At 42.2% G+C, this 27747-nt stretch overlaps 1 protein-coding gene across 8 annotated transcripts in view; it reads left to right on the forward strand.

Annotated features, from left to right (window-relative positions):
• The first annotated feature begins 1603 nt into the window (after positions 1–1603).
• LOC124035897 (protein kinase C and casein kinase II substrate protein 3-like) overlaps positions 1604–27747 on the forward strand; it is a 29088-nt gene continuing 2944 nt past the window's right edge. Inside the window, exons 1-10 of one of the 8 annotated variants that reach the window (XM_046349731.1) lie at positions 1609–2014; positions 6057–6132; positions 10381–10442; positions 18080–18172; positions 18843–18999; positions 19466–19701; positions 21914–22069; positions 22863–23038; positions 23898–24018; positions 26714–26847. In XM_046349731.1, coding sequence (XP_046205687.1) covers positions 18119–18172; positions 18843–18999; positions 19466–19701; positions 21914–22069; positions 22863–23038; positions 23898–24018; positions 26714–26847 — 1034 coding nt within the window. In that variant the 5' untranslated portion in view covers positions 1609–2014; positions 6057–6132; positions 10381–10442; positions 18080–18118. Of the gene's footprint in view, positions 2015–2202; positions 2273–6056; positions 6133–10380; positions 10443–16924; positions 16994–18079; positions 18173–18842; positions 19000–19465; positions 19702–21913; positions 22070–22862; positions 23039–23897; positions 24019–26713; positions 26848–27747 lie in introns of those variants that run through there. The other 7 variants (XM_046349737.1, XM_046349730.1, XM_046349735.1 and 4 more) reach the window with 7 other exon arrangements.

Genomic DNA, 27747 nt, shown 5'->3' on the forward strand with positions numbered 1-27747 from the left:
AGTGAATTTAAATAAATAAATTACATCTTAATCAACCCCACCCACTGGGGAGCCAGGCCCAGCCATTCAGAATGAGTTTTAACCCACAAAAGGGCTTTATTACAGACAGAAATATTCCTCAGTTTCATCGGTTTTCCGGGTGGCTGGTCTCAGACGATCCCGCAGGTGAAGAAGCCGAAGGTCGAGGCCCTGTGCTGGCGTGGTCACATGTTGTCTGCGGTTGTGAGGCTGATTAGAGGTACTGACAAATTCTCTAAAATGACGTTGGAGGCAGCTTATGGTAGAGAAATATATATTCAACAGCTCTGGTGAACATTCCTGCAGTCAGCGTGTCAATTGCACGCTCCTTACAAACTTGAGACATCTAACTGCACATTTTAAAGTGGCCTTTTATTGTCCCCAGTACAAGGTGCACCTGGTTAATAAACATGCCGTTTTAATCAGCTTCTACATATGGGACACCTGTCAGGTGGATGGATTTTCTTGGCAGAGGAGAAATGCTCACTAACAGGGATGTAAACACATTTGTGCTAAATCATTAGAGAGAAATCAGCATTTTGTGCGTATTGAACATTTCTGGGATCTTTTATTTCAGCTCATGAAACATGGGACCAACACTTTACATGTTGTGTTTATATTTTTGTTCAGTTTTAAAAATAAACATAATGGGGGGGGGGGTGTGATGTGTTCCAGGAAACATCACAAAACAGTCCAGCTTTCTTCTCATAGAACAACTCCTGTTGTGGTTTCCTCTTTTTATTCATTAGCCTACAGTTGCTCAGGGTCCTTGAAAGTCCACTCAACCATGTGTCTCTCCTATAACTTCTCAGATCCATTTGATAGAAGTTATTATTTCTTAGAAGTTATATGAGAGACACATGGTTGATTGTGCCTTTAATGTCCTCCGGCAACTGTGAGCCATAGTAGGTCAACTGGTGAGCAGATCTGTCAGATTGAGAGGTGTGGGAGTGGTGTTTCCAGAATAGTCTCTCTGCTCTAACAGTATCACTACAGCCAAAGATCTGCATGTCATACCGTAATGACTCCTCAAGGTCCCTCAAGGTGAATTATGTCAGAAGAGAAGAACATACTACAGCACTCTTCATCAGATTTACAAAAGATTGTGGTCAAATAATAGTTCTACTGTATGTAGCCTACAGTTTAGGTCAATATCATTCATTTGTTTTTCCTCCAACCTCAAATCATCTCACACTATTTGCTGTGGTCTGTTGAAGATTATTGTATTGAAAAAAGTATTGTCACTCGGCTACAGTAGGCTACTTTCAACAGACACCAGACAAAATACTAACATTGTGTGATTCACCTGATGACCTAGAGATGGTGCTGTTCACAGGTAATTGAATAAGGTTGTTGACCAAGCAACAAGTGTTTGGCATAAATCAATAAAATATATTGATTCCACGGACACTTATGTTATGTCAAGTAGACTTGTAGCCTATGTGTTGAGTGACAATTAATGAAAAAGATTTGATTCACATGGCCTGACCATAATTGTCACTGTGAGCTGTTGACTCATCTCTAGTCAGTAAAGGGTTAACGCATGTAATTGGATGAATGGATATTGTGGTTCGCCACCGCGTCTAATTACACAGCTTGGAGACCTCTCCAGAACATCCGGGAGGATTGGCTTTGTATCTACATACCCGCCGGATAGCACAAGGTTTGGGGCTTATGTTGTACTGTTTCTAACTAAAGTACATTTAACCAATTTACCGCCGATGATATTAGGCCTACCTCGTGAATTTGAAGGGGGCAGGAAATCGAATAATAATAACTTTGTTGCAATGGCAGAGTGGTATCTACGATGGCCTTCGCTTTCTTCGGGAAAGTTCTCGAGCGAAATTGTTGATGCACTCTCGGTTATGAAGAGAATAATACTGTTTGCGTCTCTCGCCAATTTGGTTTGATCAAGGGATTGCTTTTGGGGAATTTTCGCTCCGGAGTTGGTGAGCTTCTCCAGCGCCGAGTGACTAAGGATTTGAAGCTGCAACAGGTAGGTCGCAAACTGGATGGGAAACAAAGTAGACACGTTCTATTCTATTATGGTCGCCGAGTGGTTACAGTTATGTTACAATTCGACTCGTGTTTGCATTTGTTCCATTTGTTGCCTTGAACAGGAGTTAACGTTGTGTCAATATGACCTATAATGACCTATCACACAGGCTAGGTTAAACCATAGGCGTAACTACGACTCCATGAATGTAAGATCAAACATGCACCGTGAATCGTGTTGATGGGTGACTATCTCATGGTACGTTATTACATTGTTTGGATTAACATGTGATTTTTAAATAGTCTTCTATGTGTATTTGGGGGGGGGGGCTATGGAACAATCCATTTATCCTTGGGCTACTGTAGTCTACACTCCTCTTCAATGGATATCAACTATTATGCTACTGCTGTTCGACAGCAAACTACGTTGGCAAACATTCAAGATTTGACGGGTTGTGTATGAAATTGAGATTAATAAACGCTGTGTAGGCCAATTGACAGACAAAGCATTTGCTTAATCTTTTTCAATAGATCAACAATATGGCTATTCGTTGTATTGTTGAGCAGAACTGCCAATATCCATAGGCTAAGTTACACAGGATAAATTGAGGAACCTCCCATTGGATATGCATTTCTCTGTTGCAATATGAGAACAACCCCACCCTTTTTAAAAGCAAGTGTAAATTCGTAGAAATATAGATTTGAGCCGTTTGTAAGCACGACCCCTGATATGCCTGATACCAGCATACTTTGACTAAACATGAAAATCGGTACAGAATATTTTAGAGTATGGCTAGTCTGATACTTGTGCTAGTTATTGTTAAGCAAAACAGCTTTATTTATCCAACAGAATTTGATTTTATTCTGGTCTCAGGCTACACAGCAATACATATGTTTATCCTGGGACCTAAGCCATTCGCTGAGGACTGGTTTGGGAACACTGGCCTGGGCATGGTACGCCATGTTAATGTATGACGCATCACCTTGAGACAATGCCTTTGCCTAACTTTAAGGCACACTGCATTAGACCTTGTGTGTGTATAATCTAGCCTGTTGTGGTCTCACACTTGCTGCCAAGCGTTCTCATTGCTTAAATAACCCTTCCTGCTGTTCTATCTTGAGCTGGGAGAGCTGGCATTGAGAATATCCTGCGCCATGAGAACTGTGGTTTAGAAATGAGAGATTCGGGCCATCTGCAAATAGCTAAAATAAGGCTGAATCAACTTTTCCTTTGGCTTGTTTTGTGTAGGCCAGTACAAATTCTTATTTACAATGACGGCCTACCCCTGCCAAACCCTGGGCGACGCTGGGCCAATTGTGCACCACCCTATTGGACTCTCAATCCCGGCTGGTTGTGATACAGCCTGGAATCAAACCAGGTTCTGTAGTGACGCCTCTAGCACTGAGATGCAAAGCCTTTACACGGAACCCAAACTAGCTGCGCACACGCCATCGTGCATAAATGTATTTGATTTATTTGACCTAAAATGCACAAGGTCCTCTACTCACCAATTAATCCAAACAAAACGGTCAACCAAATTGTTTCCAGTCATCTCTCCTCCTTCCAGGATTTTTCTTCTGTTGACTTTATATTGTGATTGGCAACTTTAATAAATTAGGTGCATTTCCGCCATTGACCTTGTTCTTCTTTCAGTCAACCACGTGGGTATAACCAATGAGGAGATGGCATGTGGGTTCCTGCTTCGATAAAATAATGGAGATGGGAGAGGCAGGACTTGCGTCAGAAATAGAACTGACTTCTATTTTAGCCCTTGACAACATAGATGATCATTGGTGCAATTATTGAATAATATAGACTTCGGAATTTATTTCGCAATGCACGCGACGAGAGACTATTGTAGTCAGCCTGTTAGGCCACTCGGGAGCCGCTGTCCATTGATAGTTGACATTGCTTCTAACTCCTTCCTACATTAGATTATTCCTGTTTACAATCCTTGAAACTAAAGTACAGAGATATCCAAAGCCAGTCGTTGAGGGCCTCAGTACTACTGGTTTTCATTTTTTCATTGTTGTCGCAAACTGTTTTGATTACTGACACCTCAGAGATTTTAGCACAGAGCAGATGACTATGCTGCTTTTTATTTTTTTATTCCTTTGTTCTAAGTAGTTATTGGACATTGGTTGTGGAACAAACATGTCTTTGTTTCACATTACCAACACTGGAATTTGAGGCTCACTTGGCCCTCTAGGGTAGGGTGCATGGAGCTGTGCTGTGGCCAAACAGTGGATCCTTTTACTGGGGTAAGTGCTCCATGGAAGATTTGCAGCAGTGCAAACCATTGGGCTTGAACTCGGGATGTCTCACTAGAATTGAAGTGGCATTTTAGTTATATTCTTGCGTGTGCAACTGACCAGCCACTAAATTTTCTTTAATCTTTCAAACAATTAATGTAATAAGAGTATGAGATTCACCTCATGAACTGTATACACATTCATTTGTAAACATTCCTGTATCAGTTGATGACAGTGGAGAACACTTTGCACCACTGTCCTATCCACAGGGTTTTCCAAAAACCTGTCCTGGCCTTGATGATAATCAAACCTTGATAATGAGTTGGTTATTTGAATCAGCTGTATAGTGCTAGGGCAAAAACCAAAACATTTGGGGAAACTGTGCTATCCAGATCCTTTAGCCTGCCTGCTTATGTAATTAAGCAATGCCACTCTTTGAAATAATCCATGACTTCAGTTGTCAGTCATGCCTTCATTGGGGGGGGTTCACCTGCTTTCAGTTTTATTGTTTTTTTTTCACATGACACTTACATGCATCTTCTGCTATCAGAATTCAAAGATCGCATTGATAAGACTGGTCTAGATGCACAATTCTCTTTGTGGTCTGATTGTGTTCAGATCTGGCTGACCACTTCAGGAGTTGGTCTGGGATGCATTGTTTGCAGATTTCTCCTCAGTCTGGATGGAATCAGGCTACCGAAAGCTAATACAGTGGGCGACGTCATCAGCACTCCTCCCACAAGTCTCCAGAAAACTCCAGTTTTGGGACCGAGAGACACCTTTTCGTTCCGTATTTTGCGGAAATACATTCCTAGTGTATGAGGGACGTGTTTGCTGGCCTTATGCTATTCGGCTTGCTAATATTTAGAAAAACATTTGAGGGGGAGGGGCTAGAGTTATGCTAACCCGTTTGCGATCTCTTTTAGCGTTGCTTGCTGGCTAGCTACAGAGGTTAGGGAAAGGGGGATACCTTGTCAGTTGTATTCAACTGAAATGTCTTGCGCATATAACCCAACCCCTCTGAATCAGAGGTTAGCTGGCTATTTAGCTACAGTAGTTACTGCTGCCATCAGTTATTAAAATAATTTGTTGAAATTGAGAATGTTTAGTGTTCACGTGTATTTGTTTGATTTACAACTGCAAAGGAATATATTTTTAATTAAATATAAGATTATTCACTTAAGTTAAAAAAAAATACATTTTAAAAAAAGGACATTTATTATTCAATAAATTCTCGTTCGTGTAACTTCTCACCTCTGGTAAGTTGCAGATGCATTCAAAGTAAAAATAGTAGCCATTTGACCAGTTGATTTTTTTTTTTTTTATCTTTAAAAAGGAGGCCCACCTGCTCCATTTTAAAGTGCAAGGGTGCCAATTCATTTGACTTCATCTGTAAGTAACCTTGTCTAAGCCCTGCCCCAGCCCAGGGTTGGTAACTTAACCTTGGGGCTGAAGTTCCAACATTTCTAAGGTGTTAAAATGGATTCCTTCTCTTTGATTCTTAGCAGGTTATTTTAGTTGTGTTCATGACCTTCCATAGTTTGAGGGTCTCTTCCAAGACCACCACACTGTCGTTTTCCAGCACACCCATGACTGGTTATCCAATACTTCTGTGTGTGGCATTTCACTCTCTAATTCAGAATCTGCCACCTTTTGGAGCCAGGACTCATTATAACCATCTGACTTCCAGCCTCCGTCATACTCTGACCGTGAGTGGTTCTCCTCCACTGCTCATGCTGTGCTCCTCCATACTCCATTTCTCCCTGTCACACACTTCCTCTTTCTTCCAGTACCACAGAGAAAGTGGAGTTCCTCGACAGGGACCTCATCTTTGACCTCAACCCATCTCATTTAAGTTAATCTTGGGTAAGTCCTCTTTGGGTTCCACTCCTATGCAATTTGTGGATAATGCATTTTTTTGTGTTTTTTTGTTGTTACTCTGACTGAATTTTTGGATTGGGTAGTTTGTCTGACCTTTGGGGATATTGCTTTGAGCTTTCTGTCGTCATCTCCCTCAGTCTTCCTCTCTACCATACTATAGGTTGATTTTAAAAAATGGCTTTTAAATGCCGATACCGATTATTGGAAGACCAAAAAAAGCCAATACCGACTAATCGGCCCAATTTAAAAATATATATATATTTGTAATAACGACAATTACAACAATACTGAATGAAATTTTATTTGAACATAATACATACATAAAATCAATTTTAGTCTCCAATAAATAATGAAACGTGTTCAATTTGATTTAAATAATGCACAAACACAGTGTTGAAGAAAGTAAAAGTGCAGTGTCTAGTTTTGACCGTGTGTGATATTAGATTGCTTCTTGTGTAAATATTTTCTGTCTGGATTTTAATGATTTAAAAAGTTGAAGTTCCTTGCTCAGAACATGAGAACATATGAAAGCTGGTGGTTCCTTTTTAAAATTAGTCTTTTAATATTCCCAGTTAAGAAGTTTTAGGTTGTAGTTATTATAGGAATTATAGGGCTATTTCTCTATACCATTTTGTATTTCATATACCTTTGACGGTTGGATGTTCTTATAGGCACTTTAGTATTGCCAGCCTAATCTCGGGAGTTGATAGGCTAGAAGTCATAAACAGCGATGTGCTTCAAGCATTGCAAAGAGCTACTGGCAAATGATTTTCTTTATTTAACCTCTTGCTCCTACCTGGCACGCAGGCGTCCCATCTAGACATCTGGAAATGCAAATGCGCTACCCTAAATGCTAATAGTACTAGTTAAAACTCAAACGTTCATTAAAATACACATGCAGGGTATTGAATTAAAGCTACACTCTTTGTGAATCCAGGCAACAAGTAAGATTTTTAAAATGCTTTTCGGCGAAAGCATGAGAAGCTATTATCTGATAGCATGTAACACCCCAAAAGACCCGCAGGGGACGTAAACAAAATAATTAGCATAGTCGTCGCTACACAAACCGCACAAATATAATATAAAACATTCATTACCTTTGAGCATCTTCTTTGTTGGCACTCCTAGATGTCCCATAATCACTATTGGGTCTTTTTTCGATTAAATTGGTCCATATATAGCCTAGATATCGATCTATGAAGACTGTGATAAACAAAACAAAAATAGCGTCTTATAACGTAACGTCATTTTTTTAAATTAAAAAAGTCGACGATAAACTTTCACAAAACACTTCGAAATACTTTTGTAATGCAACTTTAGGTATTATTAAACGTTAATAAGCGATCAAATTGATCACGAGGCGAAGTATATTCTTTAGCTGTCCATTCTTTAGCTGTCCGTCTGGAAATAATGTCCGGGTAATTCTCAACCAAAATATCCGGTCGGAGACCGGAAGAAATGCATTGCCTTGCATCTGTTTGACCAAGAAACAAAGCCTAGGCAAATGACAAGACTCTAGACAATGTGTGGAAGCTGTAGGTAATTGCAACCTCAGCCCCATTAAATGTGGTTCACCTTTATCAATGGGTTCAAGTCGCGCATGGATATATATTTCCATTTTCAGTGATCAGATTTTCCTGCGCTTTTCAATGAAACACACGTTCTGTTATAGTCACAGCCGTGATTTAACCAGTTTTATAAACGTCTGAGTTTTCTATCCACACATACTAATCATATGCATATACTATATTCCTGGCATGAGTAGCAGGGCGCTGAAATGTTGCGCGATTTTTAACAGAATGTTCGAAAAAGTAGGGGGAAGGATTAACAGGTTAACTAGTCAAGTCAGTTAAGAACAAATTATTATTTTCAATGACTGCCTAGGAACAGTGGGTTAGCTGCCTGTTCAGGGGCAGAACGACAGATTTGTACCTTGTCAGCTCGGGGGTTTGAACTTGCAACCTTCCGGTTACTAGTCCAACGCTCTAACCACTAGGCTACCCTGCAGGAAAGCTGTTTGAATGAATGCTTACGTGCCTGCTGCTGCCTATCACTGCTCAGTCAGACTGCTCTATCAAATCATAGACTTAATTATAATCTAATAACACACAGAAATACGAGCCTTATGTAATTTAATATGGTCAAATCCGGAAACAAAATATTGCTGTTACATTGCCAACCTTCAATGTTATGTAAAATTCTGGCAAATTATTTACGGTCTTTGTTAGGAAGAAATGGTCTTCACACAGTTCACAACGAGCCAGGCGACCTAAACTGCTGCATATAACCTGACTCTGCTTGCACAGAATGCAGGAGAAGTGACACAATTTCCCTTGTAAATATTGCCTAACATTAATTTATTTCAACTAAATATGCAGTTTAAGAAAATATATACTTGTGTATTGATTTTAAGGCATTTTAAGGCATTGATGTTTATGTTTAGGTACATTGGTGCAACGATTTTTGTGCTTTTTTGTGAATAATCTTGTTAAATTGTCACCCGTTTGGGGAAGTAGGTTGTGATTCGATAAATTATCAGGCACAGCATTGATTATATGCAACGCAGGACAAGCTAGTTAACTACACATGGTTGATATTACTAGTTTAACTAGTGATTATGTGAAGATTTGTTTTTAAATAAGATTAATCCTAGCTAGCGGTCCTCGTGGATTGCAATGTAATCTGCCATAATCGCCATCCAAAAATGGCGATTACCAATTGTTATGAAAACTTGAAATCGGCCCTAATTAATCATCCATGCCGATTAATCGGTCGACATCTATACCATAATTCACATAAGAATGCTTGGCCTCCAATCTGAATATTAGAATGTGTGAAGTCTTTCACTGCAAAAAAAGGTGTTACTCGTTCACTATCGATAGCAATCAATGATTAATAGTATCTGGTGTGTTCTTGCATGCCATACATTTTAATGCTGCAGCACTAGTGTTTGCTTTGCTGGGTAGCAACGCAACTGTTTGCTTTGGTTTGTGAAATTCTGTGGGAGTATCACCTTGTGTTCAGTGCACGCCTGCTCTATATTTAGGAGTTGTACAGTGGGTAGTATTCGGACCCCTTTTCCACATTTTGTTATGTTACAGCTGTTGTGTATTTGGCATCATTAAAGTGAGGACTGTTTATCAAATCAATTCTCTTTAATAATATTTACGTGATTACACTAATCATGGCAATGTAATTAACTAGGAAGTCTGTAATCTGAAGGTTTTCAAAGGTGCCCAAAGTTATAATTTTCCTAATAACTCTTCAGATATTTTAATATCTGATCAATTAGTCATCTAATTAATTAATTATTCTTTACCTCACGTTAGTCTCATTCCAAATGTTGTAAATTTGTTTCTGTACGAACCCAGCCTTTACTATTAATTATCCATACACCAATTGTCTTAATTATTAATTTACTAACTAAATAATCACAGAAATACATACACAAACACAGTAGATATGGTTACAAGGAAATGATAGGGGTGGTTCCCTTGTGGGCTAAGCCAATATGACTGCTTGGTGGACAAAGGGAAGTGGGTGGGAAAGACAAAAGGAGTCACTTCTTCTCAGTTGATAATTAAATTAATTGAAATGCTAGTTCTTTACAAATGAATGCTCAATCATTTGGGAATAATTGCATTCAATATATATTTACGCCCAGTGTGTCGATGTGATCTCTATTGGAATCATCAGTCCTTCTGTTGGAGTCAGTTTATTCTCTCTCTTAGTCCCTCTGTGTTTCCCTGAAGAGCAAAGCCTTTTGTGGTTAGAATGGATACTTCAGAGTACCATTCAGATATGTTTGGGTTTGCTTAGTCTTGGTACTCATACCTGTGCCACCTCAGCTTACACAGAGGTTTGCGTGGTCTGAAGAGGATTTCCTCAGGAGGGGTTTTTATTTGTAGAGTACAGTTCTTTCACAATGAAGGTTTAATATTACATAATTTCATAGTTTCATATTTACTCATTCATTTTATACAAGAATTGGATTCAAACCCCATATTTAATAAATGTACATATTCAGAGAGACAGTTGTTTCCTGTGTTTTGAGGTCACCAAATGAAACACACTCGTCATACCCGTTCCTTAAGTGTCAACGGACCCTGTCCACTGGCCATTCCCACCTTCTCACAAGTGGGCATTTTGTATCAAATTCCCATGTTTTATTTTTTTATTTAAGAGTTCGCCATGTGAAATTATTTCTTTCTGTCTCTCTTTCTGCATGGCCAGGGGAGAGACTCTCCTCCAGGAATGTACAACCTGAGAACAGAACCTGCGTGTCGGAGAGAGAGGTGGATGCCACGATCTATACCCAGAAAGAGCCATATTACACAGCCTTGTTCTAAAATGTATTAAATAACACATTTTTCTCACATACCCCTTAATGACAAAGCGGATAGTTTTTTAATTTTTATTTATTTATTATTATTATTATTTCTTTTTTTGTGAGAATTTTGCTAATTTATTTAAAATAAATTACCTTATTTACATAAGTATTCAGACACTTTGCTATGGGACTTGAAATTGAGCTCAGGTGCATCTGGTTTCCGTTGATCATCCTTGATGTTTCTACAACTTCATTGGAGTCCACCCGTGGTAAATTCAATCTATTGTACATGATTTGGAAAGGCACACACCTGTCTATATAAGGTCCCACAGTTGACAGTGCCTGTCATAGCAAACGCCAAGCCATGAGGTCGAAGGTGTGGTCCGTAGAGACCAGTCAGGATCGAGGCAAAGATGAACGGAGCAAAGTACAGAGATCCTTGATGAAAACCTGCTCCAGAGCATTCACGACCTCAGTGGGGTGACACTTCACCTTACAGAAGAACAATGACCCTAAGCACACAGCTAAGGCAATCCAGAAGTGGCTTTGGGACAAGTCTCTGAATGTCCTTGAGTGGCCCAGCCAGAGGCCAGATTTGACCCCAGATTGAACATCTGTGGAGAGACCTGAAGATAGCTGTGCAGCAATGCTCCCCATCACTGCCAAAGGTACACTTATAAAGTACATTTACATTACATTACATTTAAGTCATTTAGCAGACGCTCTTATCCAGAGCGACTTACAAATTGGTGCATTCACCTTATGACATCCAGTGGAACAGTCACTTTACAATAGTGCATCTAAATCTTAAAGGGGGGGGGGGGGAAGAGGGAATGCTTATCCTATCCTAGGTATTCCTTAAAGAGGTGGGGTTTCAGGTGTCTCCGGAAGGTGGTGATTGACTCCGCTGTCCTGGCGTCGTGAGGGAGTTTGTTCCACCATTGGGGGGCCAGAGCAGCGAACAGTTTTGACTGGGCTGAGCGGGAGCTGTACTTCCTCAGTGGTAGGGAGGCGAGCAGGCCAGAGGTGGATGAACGCAGTGCCCTTGTTTGGGTGTAGGGCCTGATCAGAGCCTGGAGGTACTGAGGTGCCGTTCCCCTCACAGCTCCGTAGGCAAGCACCATGGTCTCTCCCCTCCCCTCTCCCTTTCCCTAAAAGTATTAACATCTGGATTCTGTACATATTGGTCTGTGTACTGAGTAAAGTGTCTGAATACTTGTGTAAATAAGATTTATTTTTTATAAATGTCAAAAATATGACTTATTTGCTTAATCATAAAGGGTTATTGTGTGTAGATTGAGGGGGGGGGGTGTATTAAATACATTTTAGAGTAAGGCTATAATGTGGAAAAGTCTAGATGTCTGAATACTTTCTGACTGCACTGTGTTGCAGAAATCCAACAAGGAAATTATTTGCAGAACATTCTATGCTTGCTCAGACTTTTGAACAGCATTTTCAGTGAAAATAAGAGTTGCACATGCTGCTCGTATACATTTAATCAGATTGACTACAAGTTTCCATTGTGGTTTATGAGCTCTTGGCTTCTTGTTAATCTGACCCAATTTTGGAAGGAAACACGAGCCTGTGTTCATTCTCTAACTCTGTCAGCATGGGTACATTCCAAGAAGAGACATTTTCAGTACTCTACAAATACAATAGAACTTAATCTTTCCAGGTAGTGTTTCTAAGCAATGTAAGTAAACCAGTTCCACATGGTATGTGTTCTCCGTCACATCTAAGGGGGAGGGGTGAAAGCACCCATAATGGGTTCTGAATGTGCTGCCATTTGGTATCCAGTTTACCTCTGTTGTTCAGTCCACGGCCTACTTGCCCACAAATACTTGTAGCTCTGACCTGAGACGACTAGTGCCCTTTTCCATGAAGGGTTCAGCAGCGTTCGACCCAAATCCTTCTGTTAAACAGGACCCGCTGTCTTCTGTCAGCAATGCCCCCGCTGAGGATTTAATCTCCCAGAGATTTAAACAAATTCCAGTTCTGCTAAGTGATCAGGATGAACTGAGCATACTGCCTAAACAAGGTTGGTGACCGGTGGAACGTAAACATCCTCTGACACAGGGATGTTGTCCAAATGAAAGCCTGCAGCACATTTTTATTTAACTTGGCAAGTCAGTTAAGAACAAATTCTTATTTACAATGACGGCCAAACCTTGGACAATGCTGGGCCAACTGTGCGCCGCCCTATGGGATTTTCTATCACGGCCGGATGTGATACAGCCTGGATTTGAACCAGGGACTGTAGTGACTCCTCTAGCACTGTGATGCAGTGCCTTAGACAACTGCATCACTCGGGAGCACATGGTCTGTTGCTTACAGGGCCTGTGTGGAAGTTTGTTGCTCAGTTATGTTCCTTCAAGTGTCAGGGTTCTTCCTTAATGCTTGTCATATACTTTGTTTTCCGAAGCATTTAGGATCTATTTTTTTAATTTTTTTAACCAGGCAAGTCAGTTAAGAACAAATTCTTATTTTCAATGACGGCCTAGGAACAGTGGGTTAACTGCCTGTTCAGGGGCAGAACGACCTTGTCAGCTCGGGGGTTTGAACTCGCAACCTTCAGGTTACTAGTCACACGCTCTAACCACTAGGCTACCCTGCCGCCCCTTTCTATATTGGTCCTCAATAAAGAAAGATTTGCTGTCAAGATTTTTGTAACACAATATAAATTTAATAGAAAGGGAAGTCGGGCAAGGAATTTTATTCATTCCACCTTTTTTGGAGTATTTTTTTTAAATTGTAATTTATAGGGTTCAACATGTGATCTCTGAGTAAAGGCTACATGCAGAAAGACCCAGATACCAGAGTGTGTGATTCTGCAGCCTGTCATGTTTACAGATTTAATCTTCTGTAGTATGAATTGAGTGTACTCTATAGATGGCTGCCCCCCCCCCAGGACAGTATAATATCTCTATAGATTCCATAAATGTATGGCATCTGTAGAAAAACATTTTCATATGAGTATCTATTGAATCTGAGCCTTTGGCCCTTCCAGGGACTGAATTTGTATCACTATGTTGAATCCAATGTGACCTCGATTACTCAAGCTGCTGAAATGTCTTACTTATGCCGTCAACTGGTTATTGACTGGAGATTAGTGGTGGTTGAATCACTTGACTCCCGCCTTACGAGCTGCTGGTTTCCCATCATCGTTCAGGGGTTATATTACTTGACCCCGGGGGCCTCAATCACTGTTGTCGTGCTGCATCCCCACACCACCCAACTTTTCCACTCTGAGATGGGGTCTGAGATATTGACTTTTCAATTAGCAGGCCTTGCTGAAGTGAGCCTCTCATTTTCCTGTTTTGGCGTATTTGTGGGAAATGCCTCTCCCTGCTAGCATACATTCCACAGCACCACCCCTCTTCTCCTTGCCAACAGGAAGTTCAAGGATATTGAATGTCTAAACTGCAGAACTCACCAAAGGTATTCTAAGGAAATTGCTATTGTAACATTTTAACGTTAGCTAGGTTTCCATTCAATTGGGACACATTTCCATGTGAATTATTCTAGAATCCACAAATATTTATTTATTTATTTTTACAGCCAGTGGTATGTTTACACCAACTGGACATGTTGTGGGTTAAAATCAGTGCGTGATGAAGTGCACACAATGTACAGTTAAGCTTATGTTTTCATGTACCGAATAAAAATAATCTGAAGGTCGCTGTTTTCCCATTGCATTTTCAACTCTACCGATTTTGTTTTGTCACAAACTGTTGTTTTAAATAGAATGTGTCTACTCTGGTCTTGGCACAAGCGTTCTGGCCAGCAGCTTGCAGGTACAGTGCATGTTGGCTAGTCTACGGATTAGATTTTTATGCATAAGAATATTTTTATTTGTCAAACGACAGGCACACATTGGTCACCAGAATAAGAGCCTCAATATGTATTGGAAAGCAGCATCAAGCTCGTCACCGTGCACTTTCACTGCCATGTATTTATTAAGGATCTCCGTTAGTTCCTGTCATTTTTAAATGTTGAAATACATTCACAACACATTAAGTGTCCCTCAGGCTCCTACTCTACTACCACATATCTACAACATCCATGTTTACGTTTGTGTGTATAGTGAGTATGTTATTGTGTCTGTTTGTGAAGCAACAGTCCCCGCTGTTCCATAAGGTGTATTTTTTTTTTTTAATCTGCCTTTTAAATCTAATTTTACTGCTTACTTGATGTGGAATAGACTTCAATGTAGTCATGGCTCTATGTAGTGCTGTGTGCCTCCCATAGTCTATTCTGGACTTGGACTGTGAAGAGACTTCTTGTGGCATGTCTTGTGGGGTATGCATGGGTGGTTGAGCTGTGTGCCAGTAGTTCAGACAGCTCGGTGCATTCAACATGTCAATACCTCACAAATACAAGCAGTGACGAATTCAGTCTCTCCTCCACTTTGAGCCAGGAGAGATTGTCAGGCATATTATTGTTAGCTCTCTGTGTACATCTGTTCTGAGCCAATTGCAATTTTCCTTAGTCCCTCTTTGTGGCGACTGAACAGAAGTCCAGGTGCGACAACTAGGGCCTGTAGGACCTGCCCTGATGGTAGAGCAGCGCTTTATTATGGTGAGGTTCATATATTTAATCTATTTTAATAAACTGCATAGTTTCCTGAGTCGTAGTGGGAGAACCAAACACCATATCAACGCTTGACTCTAAATTGACTTCTATATGATGGCTATTATATCAATATTTGCACATAAAGATGTTTCCACTGCCATTTCTGGCATAATTAAAATAACATTTGTTTATATTCCTTTTCCTTATTTTCTCATTTTAACTGCAAGATGTAAATATTGTGCTTTTTATTGTTCCTGGATGCTGTTGCCATAGTGATAACCAAAAGATACCTGTTATTATTTCTTTTACATATATGCCTTGGATGGAATGTTGGTTGTTTATCATATTTGTAGGTCCATTATCTATAAATTCTCAGAATAATGGTGTAGCTCATGTACAGTACATGATCAAAAGTATATGGACACCTGCTCGTCGAACATCTCATTCCAAAATCATGGGCATTAATATGGAGTTGGTCCCCCCCCCCCTTTTCTGTTATAACAGCCTCCACTCTGCTGGGAAGGCTTTCCACTAGATGTTGGAACATTGCTGTGGGGACTTGCTTCCATTCAGCCACGAGCATTTGTGAGGTCGGGTACTGATGTTGGGCAGCTAGGCCTGGTTCAGTCGGCATTCCAATTCATCCCAAAGGTGTTCGATGGGGTTGAGGTCAGGGTTTTGTGCAGGCCAGTCGAGTTCTTCCACACAATCTCGATAAACCATTTCTCTATGGCCCTTGCTTAGTTAATGTGGATGTTGTCATACAGAAACAGGAGTGGGCACAGAATCATCTAGAATGCCCTTGTATACTGTATCGGGCCTAGCCCGAACCATGAAAAACATCCCCAGACTAATTCCTACACCAAACTTCACAGTTGGCACTATGCATGTAGCTTTCTCCTGGCATCCGTCCTAACCCAGGTCCGGCCGTCAGACTACTAGATGGTGAAAGCGTGAATCTTTACTCCAGAGAACACGTTTCATGAAGCTTCCGACGAACAGTTATTGTGCTGAAGTTGCTTCCAGAGGCAGTTTGGAACTTGGAAGTGAGTGTAGCAACTGACAGCCGGTGGTCCCGTTCTGTGAGCTTGTGTGGCCTACCACTTCATGGCTGAGCCTTTATTGCTCCTAGATGTTTCCACTTCACAATAACAGCACTTAGTTGACCGGGGAAGCTCTAGCAGAGCAGAAATTTGACCAACTGACTTGTTGGAAAGGTGGCATCCTATGTGCCACTTTGAGAGTCAATGAGCTCTTCAGTAAGGCCATTCTACTGCCAATGTTTGTCTATGGAGATTGCATGGCTGTGTGCTCAATTTGTATACACCTGTCAGCAATGGGTGTGGCTCAAGTAGCCAAAGCCACTAATTTGAAGGTGTGTGTGTATATACACTGAACAAAAATATTAACGCAATTTGCAGCATTTTGAAATAATTTACTGAGTTGCAGTTCATATTAGGGAACCAGGCAATTGTAATTCATTTAATTAGGCCCTAATATATGGATCACACATGACTGGGAATACAGCTATGCCAGGCATCTGGTCACAGATGCCTTTTTTTATTTTTATGGTTGGGGCGTGGATCAGAAAATCAGTTAGTATCTGGTGTGACCACCATTTTGCCCCATGCAGTATGACGTTAAGTGTTGGTCACGAGCTGAAATAAAGGATCCCATAAATGTTCCATAAGCACAAGAAGCTTAATTCTCAAGTTTTGTGCAGAAATGTGTTTATATCCCTGTTAGTGAGCATTTCTCCTTTCCCAGAGAATCATCCACCTGACCAGGTGTGGCATATCAAGAAGCTGATTTTAAACAGCATTGCACAGGTGCACCCTGTGCTAGGGAACAATAAGGCCACTCTAAAATGTGCAGTTGTCACACAACACAATGCCACAGATTGCTATAGTTTTGTTCAACATTTGTGCTGTACGAATTCCACAGGTTTGGTCAAATCCTTTTGCAGAGTTACTTTTTTTATTCATTTTTAATTTCAATTGTGGGTTTTCAGACTTGATAGGGAGCGGCTGGTGTTTTTAGCAGTGCAAAATCACGCTGGATAGCTTTGGTAATGAATGTCCTCAGAATACCCAGTCTTCCTTCCTTCCAAGTTGTTGTCTGTCAAAGGAAGCAATTTGACCTTGGCACAGCTAGCTAATACAATCAGGAACGGGACCAGGGGAAGTGGATGTATAGGGAAGTGTGAACTCTGAACACTGTTCATTTTTTTGATGTGGGAAATTTAAAAATTGATCTAGATTGGATTTTTTGGGGGGACAATTGTTTTAATTTAATCAATTATTTGGTCAATTGACCATGCAACAAGTGTTTTCAAGCATATGAGAGTACAAGAGCTCAAGGAATGTGGATATCTCAAGAGTTTTCGCTCTTGAAAAACAGATCAGCTATTTTGGTTGGTAACAGATAAGACCTGCTATTAGTATGGCTGACTAAGTGTGGTGGTGGGTTAACCTCAATGACAGAGCATCATTTATCTATCTCATGCAACCCCAGCCTGGCTAAAACTAGTCTGCCTCGGCTCAATCCTCTGACAGAGACAGACACTCAAGAGGTGAGACCTGCTCTGCTCCTTTCTCTCCCCTCACCCTACGGGATTACTGGATTACACCTTTAGGGTAGACTCATTAGCTCTGAGGAGAAGCTATGGGGCCTTTTCTACAGACCAAGGATGTGGTGTAATTCCAGTGGATCGCTTCATCAGAAAATACATGAAAGTTAGGAGGGTCAGGGTGAAAAGAAGGGGGAAATGGAAAAAACTGTCAGTTATTTTACTAAAAAATTCTGCCCAGCCACTGCTCTTCTATTAACCCTTTGGACGCTTGCCAAGTAGGGCAGTAATTTACTTTTCCCTTGTGATGACATGGTAGTTTCTGCTGTTGCTTTTTGGCAATTTCCCTGCATTTTTCTCTTGAATTTTGACTCCGACTTTTGAATGGGTTTCACATAACTATATCCAGCTCTGTAGTCCATCGACAGTCTTACATGTTGTTCTCCCTTCGGTTATAACAGATAGCCGCCATCATTCTGTGCTGTAAAGGCGACCCCGAGATGTCTTCCAACGGAGACCTGCGAGACGTCGGGAGCTGCGACAGCTTCTGGGAGGTAAGCTCAACAACTACACCCCCTCAGGGCTGCCAACCCTGTGGCGCTAACCAATGTGTGGAAGTTGAACTACCACGGGACTGCCCCCCTCGGGCAGCCTTCCATCGTTTGCATGGGCAACGCACATAATGGGTCCCTGCTGATTTTATATTTCCATGCCCTAGCTATGAGGTTCCTCCCCCCCCCCCATTAGCTCCTCTTTTGCCCCACCTCATCAGGCCTGCCCCATCAAGTTATCACTTGCTCTGAGGGAAACTAGCAGCAGTAGTCACCTGCTCTGTTGGCCTGTGGCATTCCCATTTAACCAGCAACCAAATCCGTCTGATTTTTGTGTGCTATGTTGACGGGTACAAATTTTGAAATTTCAGCTAATTTTGAATGGTTTCATAGATATGTACTACATATCCTCTGCAGCAGTCAACAAAATAAGCTGAGGCATTGACATCTGTTTAAGTCTGACATTTTCTGCAACCTAAGGCCCCTCTGGATGATTGTCCAGATGTTCATGTGTTCTCTGTAGGCAGAGGTCAACTGTGGGTTGTCAAATTTTGCCCATTCTTCTCTTGAACTGTTACCTTTTTCTAAACCGCAAGTCAACGGCCATATTTCCACGACTTTCTCCCTATGTAGCAGGTCTTTCTTACACAAGTATATGTCCATCTTTACTTAGCCGGGGCACTACAAGAGGACGGTGAAGCGTATCGACGATGGACACAAGCTGTGCAACGACCTCGTCAGCTGCTTCGCGGAGCGGGCCAAGATTGAGAAGGGCTATTCCCAGCAGCTGAGTGACTGGGCCAAGAAGTGGAGGGGCGTGGTGGAGAAAGGTGAGTTGGCCTGGTAGTGGGGTGATGTTTTAGTAAAAAATAACATTTTCCTTCACTACATTCCAAGATATTGTACTTTTTACCTCTTACATTTTCCTTGACACCCAAAAGTAGTTACATTTTGAATGCTTTGCAGGACAGGAAAAGTCCAATTCACTTATCAACCGAACATCCCTGGTCAACCCTACAGCCTCTGGTCTGGCGGACTCACTAAACACACACGCTTTTTTGGTTACAACGTGATTGTTATTTAATTAGTTTTGATCTCCTAACTATTATTCTACAATGTAAAAATAAAAAATAAAAAAATAAAAACTTGAAAGAGTAGGTGTTCTAAAACCTTTGACCGGTAGTGTAGGTCATTTCTCTGGTTGGATAACGACTTGACTCTCATTGAATGACTTGGAGGCATATGTTATTGGTGTGAAATATGTCCGTTAACCCTGTGACTTCTCTCTACCTGAAGGGCCTCAGTATGGCACCCTGGAGAAGGCGTGGCATGCCTTCATGAATGCTGCTGATAGGCTGAGTGAGATCCACATGGAGCTGAAGGAGCACCTGGCTGTGGAGGACAGCGACAAGGTCCGTAACTGGCAGAAAGATGCCTTCCACAAGCAGATGATCGGAGGGTTCCGGGAGACAAAGGAGGCAGAGGAAGGTTTCCGCAAGGCACAAAAACCCTGGGTTCGGAAACTGAAAGACGTGAGTGTTGCTCTACTCATTTAGCTTTTTTTATTTTACCCGTTTAATCTTCATACATCATCAACCCTGAATGACCAATAATAGATCAGTTGTACATATTGTGTTTTGATTTGGCATTTTGTTAGGATCCCCATCGGCTGTTGCGAAAGCAGAAGCTACTCTTCCTGGGGTCCACACCAAACATGAAATATGACAAAATGCAGAACATTAATGTTGCTTGTCCCGTCCCGTGTTGCTCAGTTGATAGAACACGTATCTTGCAACGTCAGAGTTGTGGGTTCAATTCCCACAGGACTGAAAATGTTAAAAAATTATAATTAATAATTTAATTGACAAGAACATTCTCATCCACTCTAAAATGGCACACAGCCTACATATTTTTGTGTGTATATGTACCGTATATATGCGTGTGGACACCCGTTCAAATTAGTAGATGTGGCTATTTCGTCTACACCCAGGTGTATAAAATTGAGCACACCGCCATGCAATCTCCATAGACAAACATTGGCAGTAGAATGGCCTTACTGAAGAGCTCCATAAGGTCATAGGATGCCACCTTTCCAACAAGTCAGTTCATCAATTTTTTGCACTGCCAGAGTTGCCCCGGTCAACTGTAAGTGCTGTTATTGTGAAGTGGAAATGGCTCAGCCGCGAAGAGGCAAGCCCCACAAGCTCACAGAACGGGACAGCCGAGTGCTGTAGCACGTAAAATTGTCTGTCCTCGGTTGCAACACTCACTACCAAGTTCCAAACTGCTTCAAGAAGCAACGTCGGCACAATAACTGTTCGTCGGGAGCTTCATGAAATGGGTTTCCATAGCCGAGCAGCTTGTGATAGCCATGTGCAATGCCAAGTGTCGGCCGGTGTTGTGTAAACCTCACCGCCATTGGACTCTGGAGCAGTGGATACACGTTCTCTGGAGTGATGAATCACGCTTTACCATCTGGCAGTCCGACGGACGAACCTGAGTTTGACGGATGCCAGGAGAACGCTACCAGCCGCAATGCATAGTGCTAACTGTATAGTTTAATGGAGGAGGAATAATGGTCTGGGGCTGTTTTTCATGGTTTGGTCTAGGCCCCTTAGTTCCAGTGAAGGGAATCTTAACGCTACAGCATACAATAACATTCTAGACGATTCTGTGCTTTGGTAAAGGCCCTTTCCTGTTTCAGCATAACAATGCCCCCGAGCACAAAGCAAGGTCCATACAGAAGTGGTTTGTTGAGATCAGTGTGGAAGAACTTGACTGGCCTGCACAGAGCCCTGACCTCAACTCCATTAAACACCTTTGGGATGAATTGGAACGTGGACTGCGAGCCAGGCCTAATCGACCAACATCAGTGCCCGACCTCACTAATGCTCTTGTGGCTAAATGGAAGCAAGTCACCGCAACAATTTTTCAACATCTAGTGGAAAGCCTTCCCAGCGGAGAGGAGGCTGTTGTAGCAGGAAATAGGGGACCAAGTCCATATTAATGCCCATGATTTTGGAATGAGATGTTTGACGAGCAGGTGTCCACATACTTTTGGTCATGCAGTGTATCAATACATTCACATGAAATGTCTAGGTCCGATAGGGGAGAGGCATTGTGCCGTAAGGTGTTGCTTTATCGGTTTTCTGAAACCAGGATTGCTGTTCATTTACGCGATGGGAGTTCCATGCAATAATGGCTCTATATAATACTGTACGCTTTGAATTTGTGTCAGAGCTGTGTGTTAGTTGAATATGCAAACAATTAGGAGTTTTCAACACTGTCACTACGTTCTATAAACAGTCTCGCCTCAAGTCTTAGCCAAGGGAGACTATTTATATTATCCCTCTGATTACAATGAAGCGCAAGATGTCGCTCTGTTCTGGGCCAGCTGCAGCTTAACTAGGTCTTTCCTTGCAGCACTTGACCACGACTGGACAATAATCGGCATAAGACAACCTAGAGCCTGCAGGACTCTCTTTTTGGAGTGTGGCGTGAAAAGCATTTTATTTATTATTGACAGACCTTGCCCCGTACTTTACAACCATTCAATCTATATGTTTTGACAATGACCGTTTGCAATCGAAGGTAACACCAAGTAATTTGGTCTCCTCGATTTGTTCAACAGCCACACCATTAATTACCAGATTCAGCTGAGGTCTAGAGCCTAGGGAATGACTTGTACCAAATACAATAGATGTGTGGTTGGTGGTAGTAAACAGAGGAATTCCTCTGTCCAAGGTGGAGTCGTCTAAGAAGAGTTACCAGCAGGCCCGTAAAGAGGAGAAGACTGCTTTGACTCGCGAGACCCACGCCAAGGCGGACCCCACCAAGTCGCAGGAAGAGGTCCGCAAATTTACAGACCGTGTTGAGAAATGCAACCAGGAAGCAGAGAAGGTACTGAAACTCCACATATGTGAACAATAAGTGTTCATCTAGGTAGTTGTCAGGTTCCATAACATTTGTTAGTCAAGAGGCTTGAGGTCATTTCGTTTTTTTATTTTCTTACATGCTGTACTTTAGCCCATGAACACAAGTAACAAGCTAACCTCTTGAGCATTCAATATGTTATTTGTACCAGCCTTATAGGTTCAGCTAATGGGACCGTCCAGTCGAAAGCGGTGTCTGTGTGATTGGCTCAGTGCAGCCACAAAGCTTTGTTTTAGTTGGGTGTGCTGTCTAGAGGCAGCCTGTCATCAAGTGTAAAATTGTGGGTGGGGAAGCACATACCGACGTGCCTTTTAAAAAATAAAAAAAGCATAACTGGTTGGCGTGATGAGGCTTGCAGTGACGAGCAGAAAGACTGGGAGCTGTTTTTTTTGTTGTTGTTGACTGGCTGGATCTATGGAGGCTGTTAATTTTCCACTGTCTGAGCTGTAGGAAGTGCAGCGTAAGGTCCCATTTTGAAGTTGAGTTAGTAATCAAAAGCTTTCCTATAAACCGAGCTCCACCTAATTTAAAATGTAGGGATAGTTTGTAATTTATACAGTAAATCCTGAAAAACTGATTTGTTTTTGGTTTACTTGCCCACAGCTAATCTCTTGAGACTACACCCCATAACGAACAACTTTAGCCACACCAAAGCCAGGAATTCTTTCAAATGTATAATATTTTTGCACGTAAAGATGGCGATTCTGTGTCTGAAGCTCGATGTATAGTTGGCTGTGTGTCTGTTTTTTTTCAACTCCAGGCGAAGGAGCGCTACGAGAAGGCTTTGGAGGAGCTGAACCGCTGCAACCCACGCTACATGGAGGACATGGAGCAGGTGTTTGAGATCACCCAGGAGGCCGAGAAGAACAGGCTGTGCTTCTTCAAGGAGGTCCTGCTGGACATTCACAAACATTTGGACCTCTCCAGCAAGGATGGGTATGACAATCACACCTTCTGCTGACCTAGTACCTTGACCCTTGTAAGTCAACTGTCAAATATCTTGAGGGAGGTAATCATTTTTTGTTTTCTGGACACATCTATTTATAGTTAACAAACAAACATCTTGGTTCACAAATATATTTCTTCAAAAATCAATTCTCCGCGTCGTGAGTTGGGCGCTGGACGTTCTTTTCCGCTTACAGGTATGGTGTTGAGACCTTAGTCATGTTTTACAGTTGCATAAATTGCTCAGGATTGAACAGTAAACTCTGAGCATGGGAATCTACTACTGCAACTATTTTGTAGAATTAGCCTACGTTTCTGTTCAACAGTATGTGTACACAAGGAGGGAATGTTCAACTGCCGGTGTTGTCCATTAACTACCAGTCTTTCATAACAGGTCCTTACTCTATTTAGACAAGGGCCAGGTGACCATGGAACTGTTGATGGTTGGTCTGGCCTTCCGGCTGAGCAAATATTCAGTGGAATTTTGCCACATTTCTTATAGCTTGGTATTATCTATGGGTTTGACTGGATAAAGTCCACCAATCCCGCAACAAAATAAAAATGTTACTGTGATTTCAGTTTTATTTGTGGAGCTCAGCATATCCTCCCCCCTTTTTTAAATGGTAGTCTTTTTTTTAATGTTCCTGTAATTAAATGTTTTTTGAAACGTGTGCCCTCATTTTTCCACATACCCCTGTTATCCGGTGTATTTAGACCCCAGATGTACGCATTAGATAATTGCGCTTTGCATCCCGTACACGTGTTGAACCATCTTGCTTACTGACCACAGTATTGTGTTAAGTGCGGGTAATGTGACTCCAGTGATTAACAGAGGGAATTTGTCCCTTAGATTCAAGGTCCTGTACCGTGACCTGGGCCAGACCATCACTGCAGCCAATGACAGCGAAGATCTGAGGTGGTGGAGAAACACCCATGGACCTGGCATGAGCATGAACTGGCCACAGTTTGAGGTAAAGGACATTGTCTGTCTAACCTTTCTTTATGTAAACAAATTGCCTATTGACTTTGAGCGAACATGAGTTACAATGCAAATTGCAAGCTTATAATAATAAATATGTTGCCTGTATTTACTGATTATCAAATCGTATATACACTACTCAAAAAAATAAAGGTAACACTAAAATAACACATCCTAGATCTGTATGAATGAAATATTCTTATTAAATACTTTTTCTTTACATAGTTGAATGTGCTGACAACAAAATCACACAAATGATCAATGGAAATCAAATGTATCAACCCACGGAGGTCTGGATTTGGAGTCACACAAAATTAAAGTGGAAAACCACACTACAGGCTGATCCAACTTTGATGTAATGTCCTTAAAACAAGTCAAAATGAGGCTCAGTGTGTGTGTGTGGCCTCCATGTGCCTGTATGACCTCCCTGCAACGCCTGGGCATGCTCCTGATGAGGTGGCAGATGGTCTTCTGAGGGATCTCCTCCCAGACCTGGACTAAATCATCCGCCAACTCCTGGACAGTCTGTGGTGCAACGAGACATGATGTCCCAGATGTGCTCAATTGGATTCAGGTCTGGGGAACGGGCGGGCCAGTCCATAGCATCAATGCCTTCCTCTTGCAGGAACTGCTGACACACTCCAGCCACATGAGGTCTAGCATTGTCTTGCATTAGGAGGGACCCAGGGACAACTGCACCAGCCTATGGTCTCACAAGGGGTCTGAGGATCTCATATCGGTACCTAATTGCAGTCAGGCTACCTCTCTGAGCCCATGGAGGGCTGTGTGACCCCCCCCCCCAAAGAAATGCCACCCCACACCATGACTGACCCACTGCCAAACCGGTCATGCTGGAGAATGTTGCAGGCAGCAGAACGTTCTCCACGGCATCTCCAGACTCTGTCACATCTGTCACATGTGCTCAGTGTGAACCTGCTTTCATCTGTGAAGAGCACAGGGTGCCAGTGGCGAATTTGCCAATCTTGGTGTTCTCTGGCAAATGCCAAACGTCCTGCACGGTGTTGGGCTGTAAGCACAACCCCCACCTGTGGACGTCGGGCCCTCATACCACCCTCATGGAGTCTGTTTCTGACCGTTTGAGCAGACACATGCACATTTGTGGCCTGCTGGAGGTCATTTTGCAGGGCTCTGGCAGTGCTCCTCCTGCTCCTCCTTGCAAAAGGCGGAGGTAGCGGTCCTGCTGCTGGGTTGTTGCCCTCCTACGGCCTCCTCCACGTCTCCTGATCTACTGGCCTGTCTCCTGGTAGCGCCTCCATGCTCTGGACACCGCTGACAGACACAGCAAACCTTCTTGCCACATCTCGCATTGATGTGCCATCCTGGATGAGCTGCACTAGCTGAGCCACTTGTGTGGGTTGTAGACTCTGTCTCATGCTACCACTAGAGTGAAAGCACCGCCAGCATTCAAAAGTGACCAAAACATCAGCCAGGAAGCATAGGAACTGAGGAAGTGGTCTGTGGTCCCCACCTGCAGAACCACTCCTTTAATGGGGGTGTCTTACTAAATGCCTATCATTTCCACCTGTTGTCTAATCCATTTGCACAAGAGCGTGTGGAATTTATTGTCAATCAGTGTTGCTTCCCAAGTGGCCAGTTTGATTTCACAGAAGTGTGATTGACTTGGAGTTACATTGTGTTATGTGTTCCCTTTTGAGCAGTGTATGAAACCCCAAATTATCTGCCAAAGAAATGTTGTAAAAGGTGTTCATATAATTAAGAAATCCTCCCCATAGAGCCATATTGAGCTCTTGCTTGAACTGTTAGTAAATTCCAATTTGGGATGACACTGAATGGGCCCTTGTGTGACATGTGGACCTGAGTTAGTTCTGGAATACTGTAGTGTATTCTCAGAGCTAAATGCCTGCTCTGACCACCCCACACACAGCTCAAGGTTCCTAAAAACTGACCATTTTCAAACTGCTCCTCAGTCACCACCTTCACTCTAGTGCACATGCAGGAGGCAATTTTTCTATTTAGTGGAAAATTCCAGCTACTGTGAACAAAACAAATCCTCTACTTCATAATGATCAATTTAAAGCTGGCGATAGCTGGTTGGCACGCAGGAGCGTGTTGATCTGGAAACCGGCATTGGTTTACAGTTCCAGGCAAAGCCACTGTGACGCTTGAGGGGAGTGAGAATGAGGCAGCTCTCCTCTGTCGCCTTAGGAATCTTTTGGCATTCCCGCTGGTTTCACCCAAACACAGGGGCCCCTTTGTCCTGGCTGGGGAGCAGCATAGCTCTCTGTAGTGGATCTGGCACTAGGCACAGGGCTTCAAAAGCCCTCTGGTTATTTAGTATCATCCCAAAGATGATGCATCATCATGTGACTGGCGAAACTGTATCCTCAGTGAACTGTTTCATTGTGGTATATTTTGTTTTCTCTCCATCTTTTCATTTGTATGGTGATTTGGTTTAGATTAGAGGTCTGTGAGGTGGCTGTTTTTTTGTGGTGTTTTGGGTGTGGTCTTGACTGCATTGATAAAATAAAACCGACTAGGCCAGATGAATACAATAGGTATTTCACTCTGTGGTGTTCAATACTAAATTATACTGTTTAGAAGAAGCCTCTGTGTGAGAAAATATGTTACCAGCTGGTGATAGTTAAAAAGCATGGAACTATTTTAATGTTTTCTAAAGTCTCAAATATAAATAAATGTTTGTCCAGGAATGGTCCCCTGAGTCAAACCGCTCCATCTCCAATCAGAAGGCGAGGAACAGCCGGGCGGAGGACGTGGTCACCCTGACCAACATTGTCCCCTCAAGCGAGGAGGCACCCCAGACCCCTCAGGAGACTACCAGGTAACTGTGCGCTCTGTGACCTGCACATGACCTATTCGCCCTGCACTACCACCGTAGCTCCTGTACCACGTGAGTTGTTCAAATGTAGAGCTAGAGATGACTCTTTGTCCGACTGCGCCACTAGTCATGAATTGTTCTTCTCAGCTTTATGACAGGTACTTAACAATGTCAGTGTGTTGTCTTTCCTCTTCTATAATACAATAGTAGCCTTTTGAAAGGAGCAGGAAATACTGGGTATAATAGTTGTGGAGCATGGTATCTTGTTATTCTGACTCTGAATGGATGTTTGAGGAGTACTTTTTTATTTGTAATAAAGAATTAACATTGGTACTTGAGGCCAAGTTTTTTTTTTTTTTTCTCAACATAACAAAAGGATGACTTAGTTATTGTTAACTTCCTGCTGGTTTGCTCCAAAGACGTTTACCTCAGAGGTGTTTCAACTCCAATTATTCCAGCTTTTCGAAAAAAAACTATTTGTCTTCTGCTACTATTTGTCTTGTCGTCTTAACTCCATGGGGGACCACGGTTACCAACTTCCTGTATCAGAGCTGCGGCCTCTAATTTGTGTTTGTACTAGTGCTGAGTCAGAGGCCTTGTGCCTGTGCCTGTGTTCATTCGTTTTGAATTGAACCTCCGCATTCAGTTAAACATACATACACCAGTCACAGTAGATGTTCTTAGTGTCGCTCTAACTTGGCGTGAGCACGGAGATCAAATGAAGGTATATTGATTTAATGTGTTGCCTTTCATGGAACTTGTTGGGGGGGGGGGCTGTGGTCGCTACCACCCTCTGTTGGTTAAAGTTATTGCTACAGTGATATAATGAGAATACATGGCCCCGCGTTACAAGACATTTTGTTTGATTTCTGGTTGCAGCCTCCAGTGTATAGTTTGGAAGAG

Source organism: Oncorhynchus gorbuscha, linkage group LG05 (assembly GCF_021184085.1).
Source record: "Oncorhynchus gorbuscha isolate QuinsamMale2020 ecotype Even-year linkage group LG05, OgorEven_v1.0, whole genome shotgun sequence".
Lineage (NCBI taxonomy): Eukaryota > Metazoa > Chordata > Actinopteri > Salmoniformes > Salmonidae > Oncorhynchus > Oncorhynchus gorbuscha.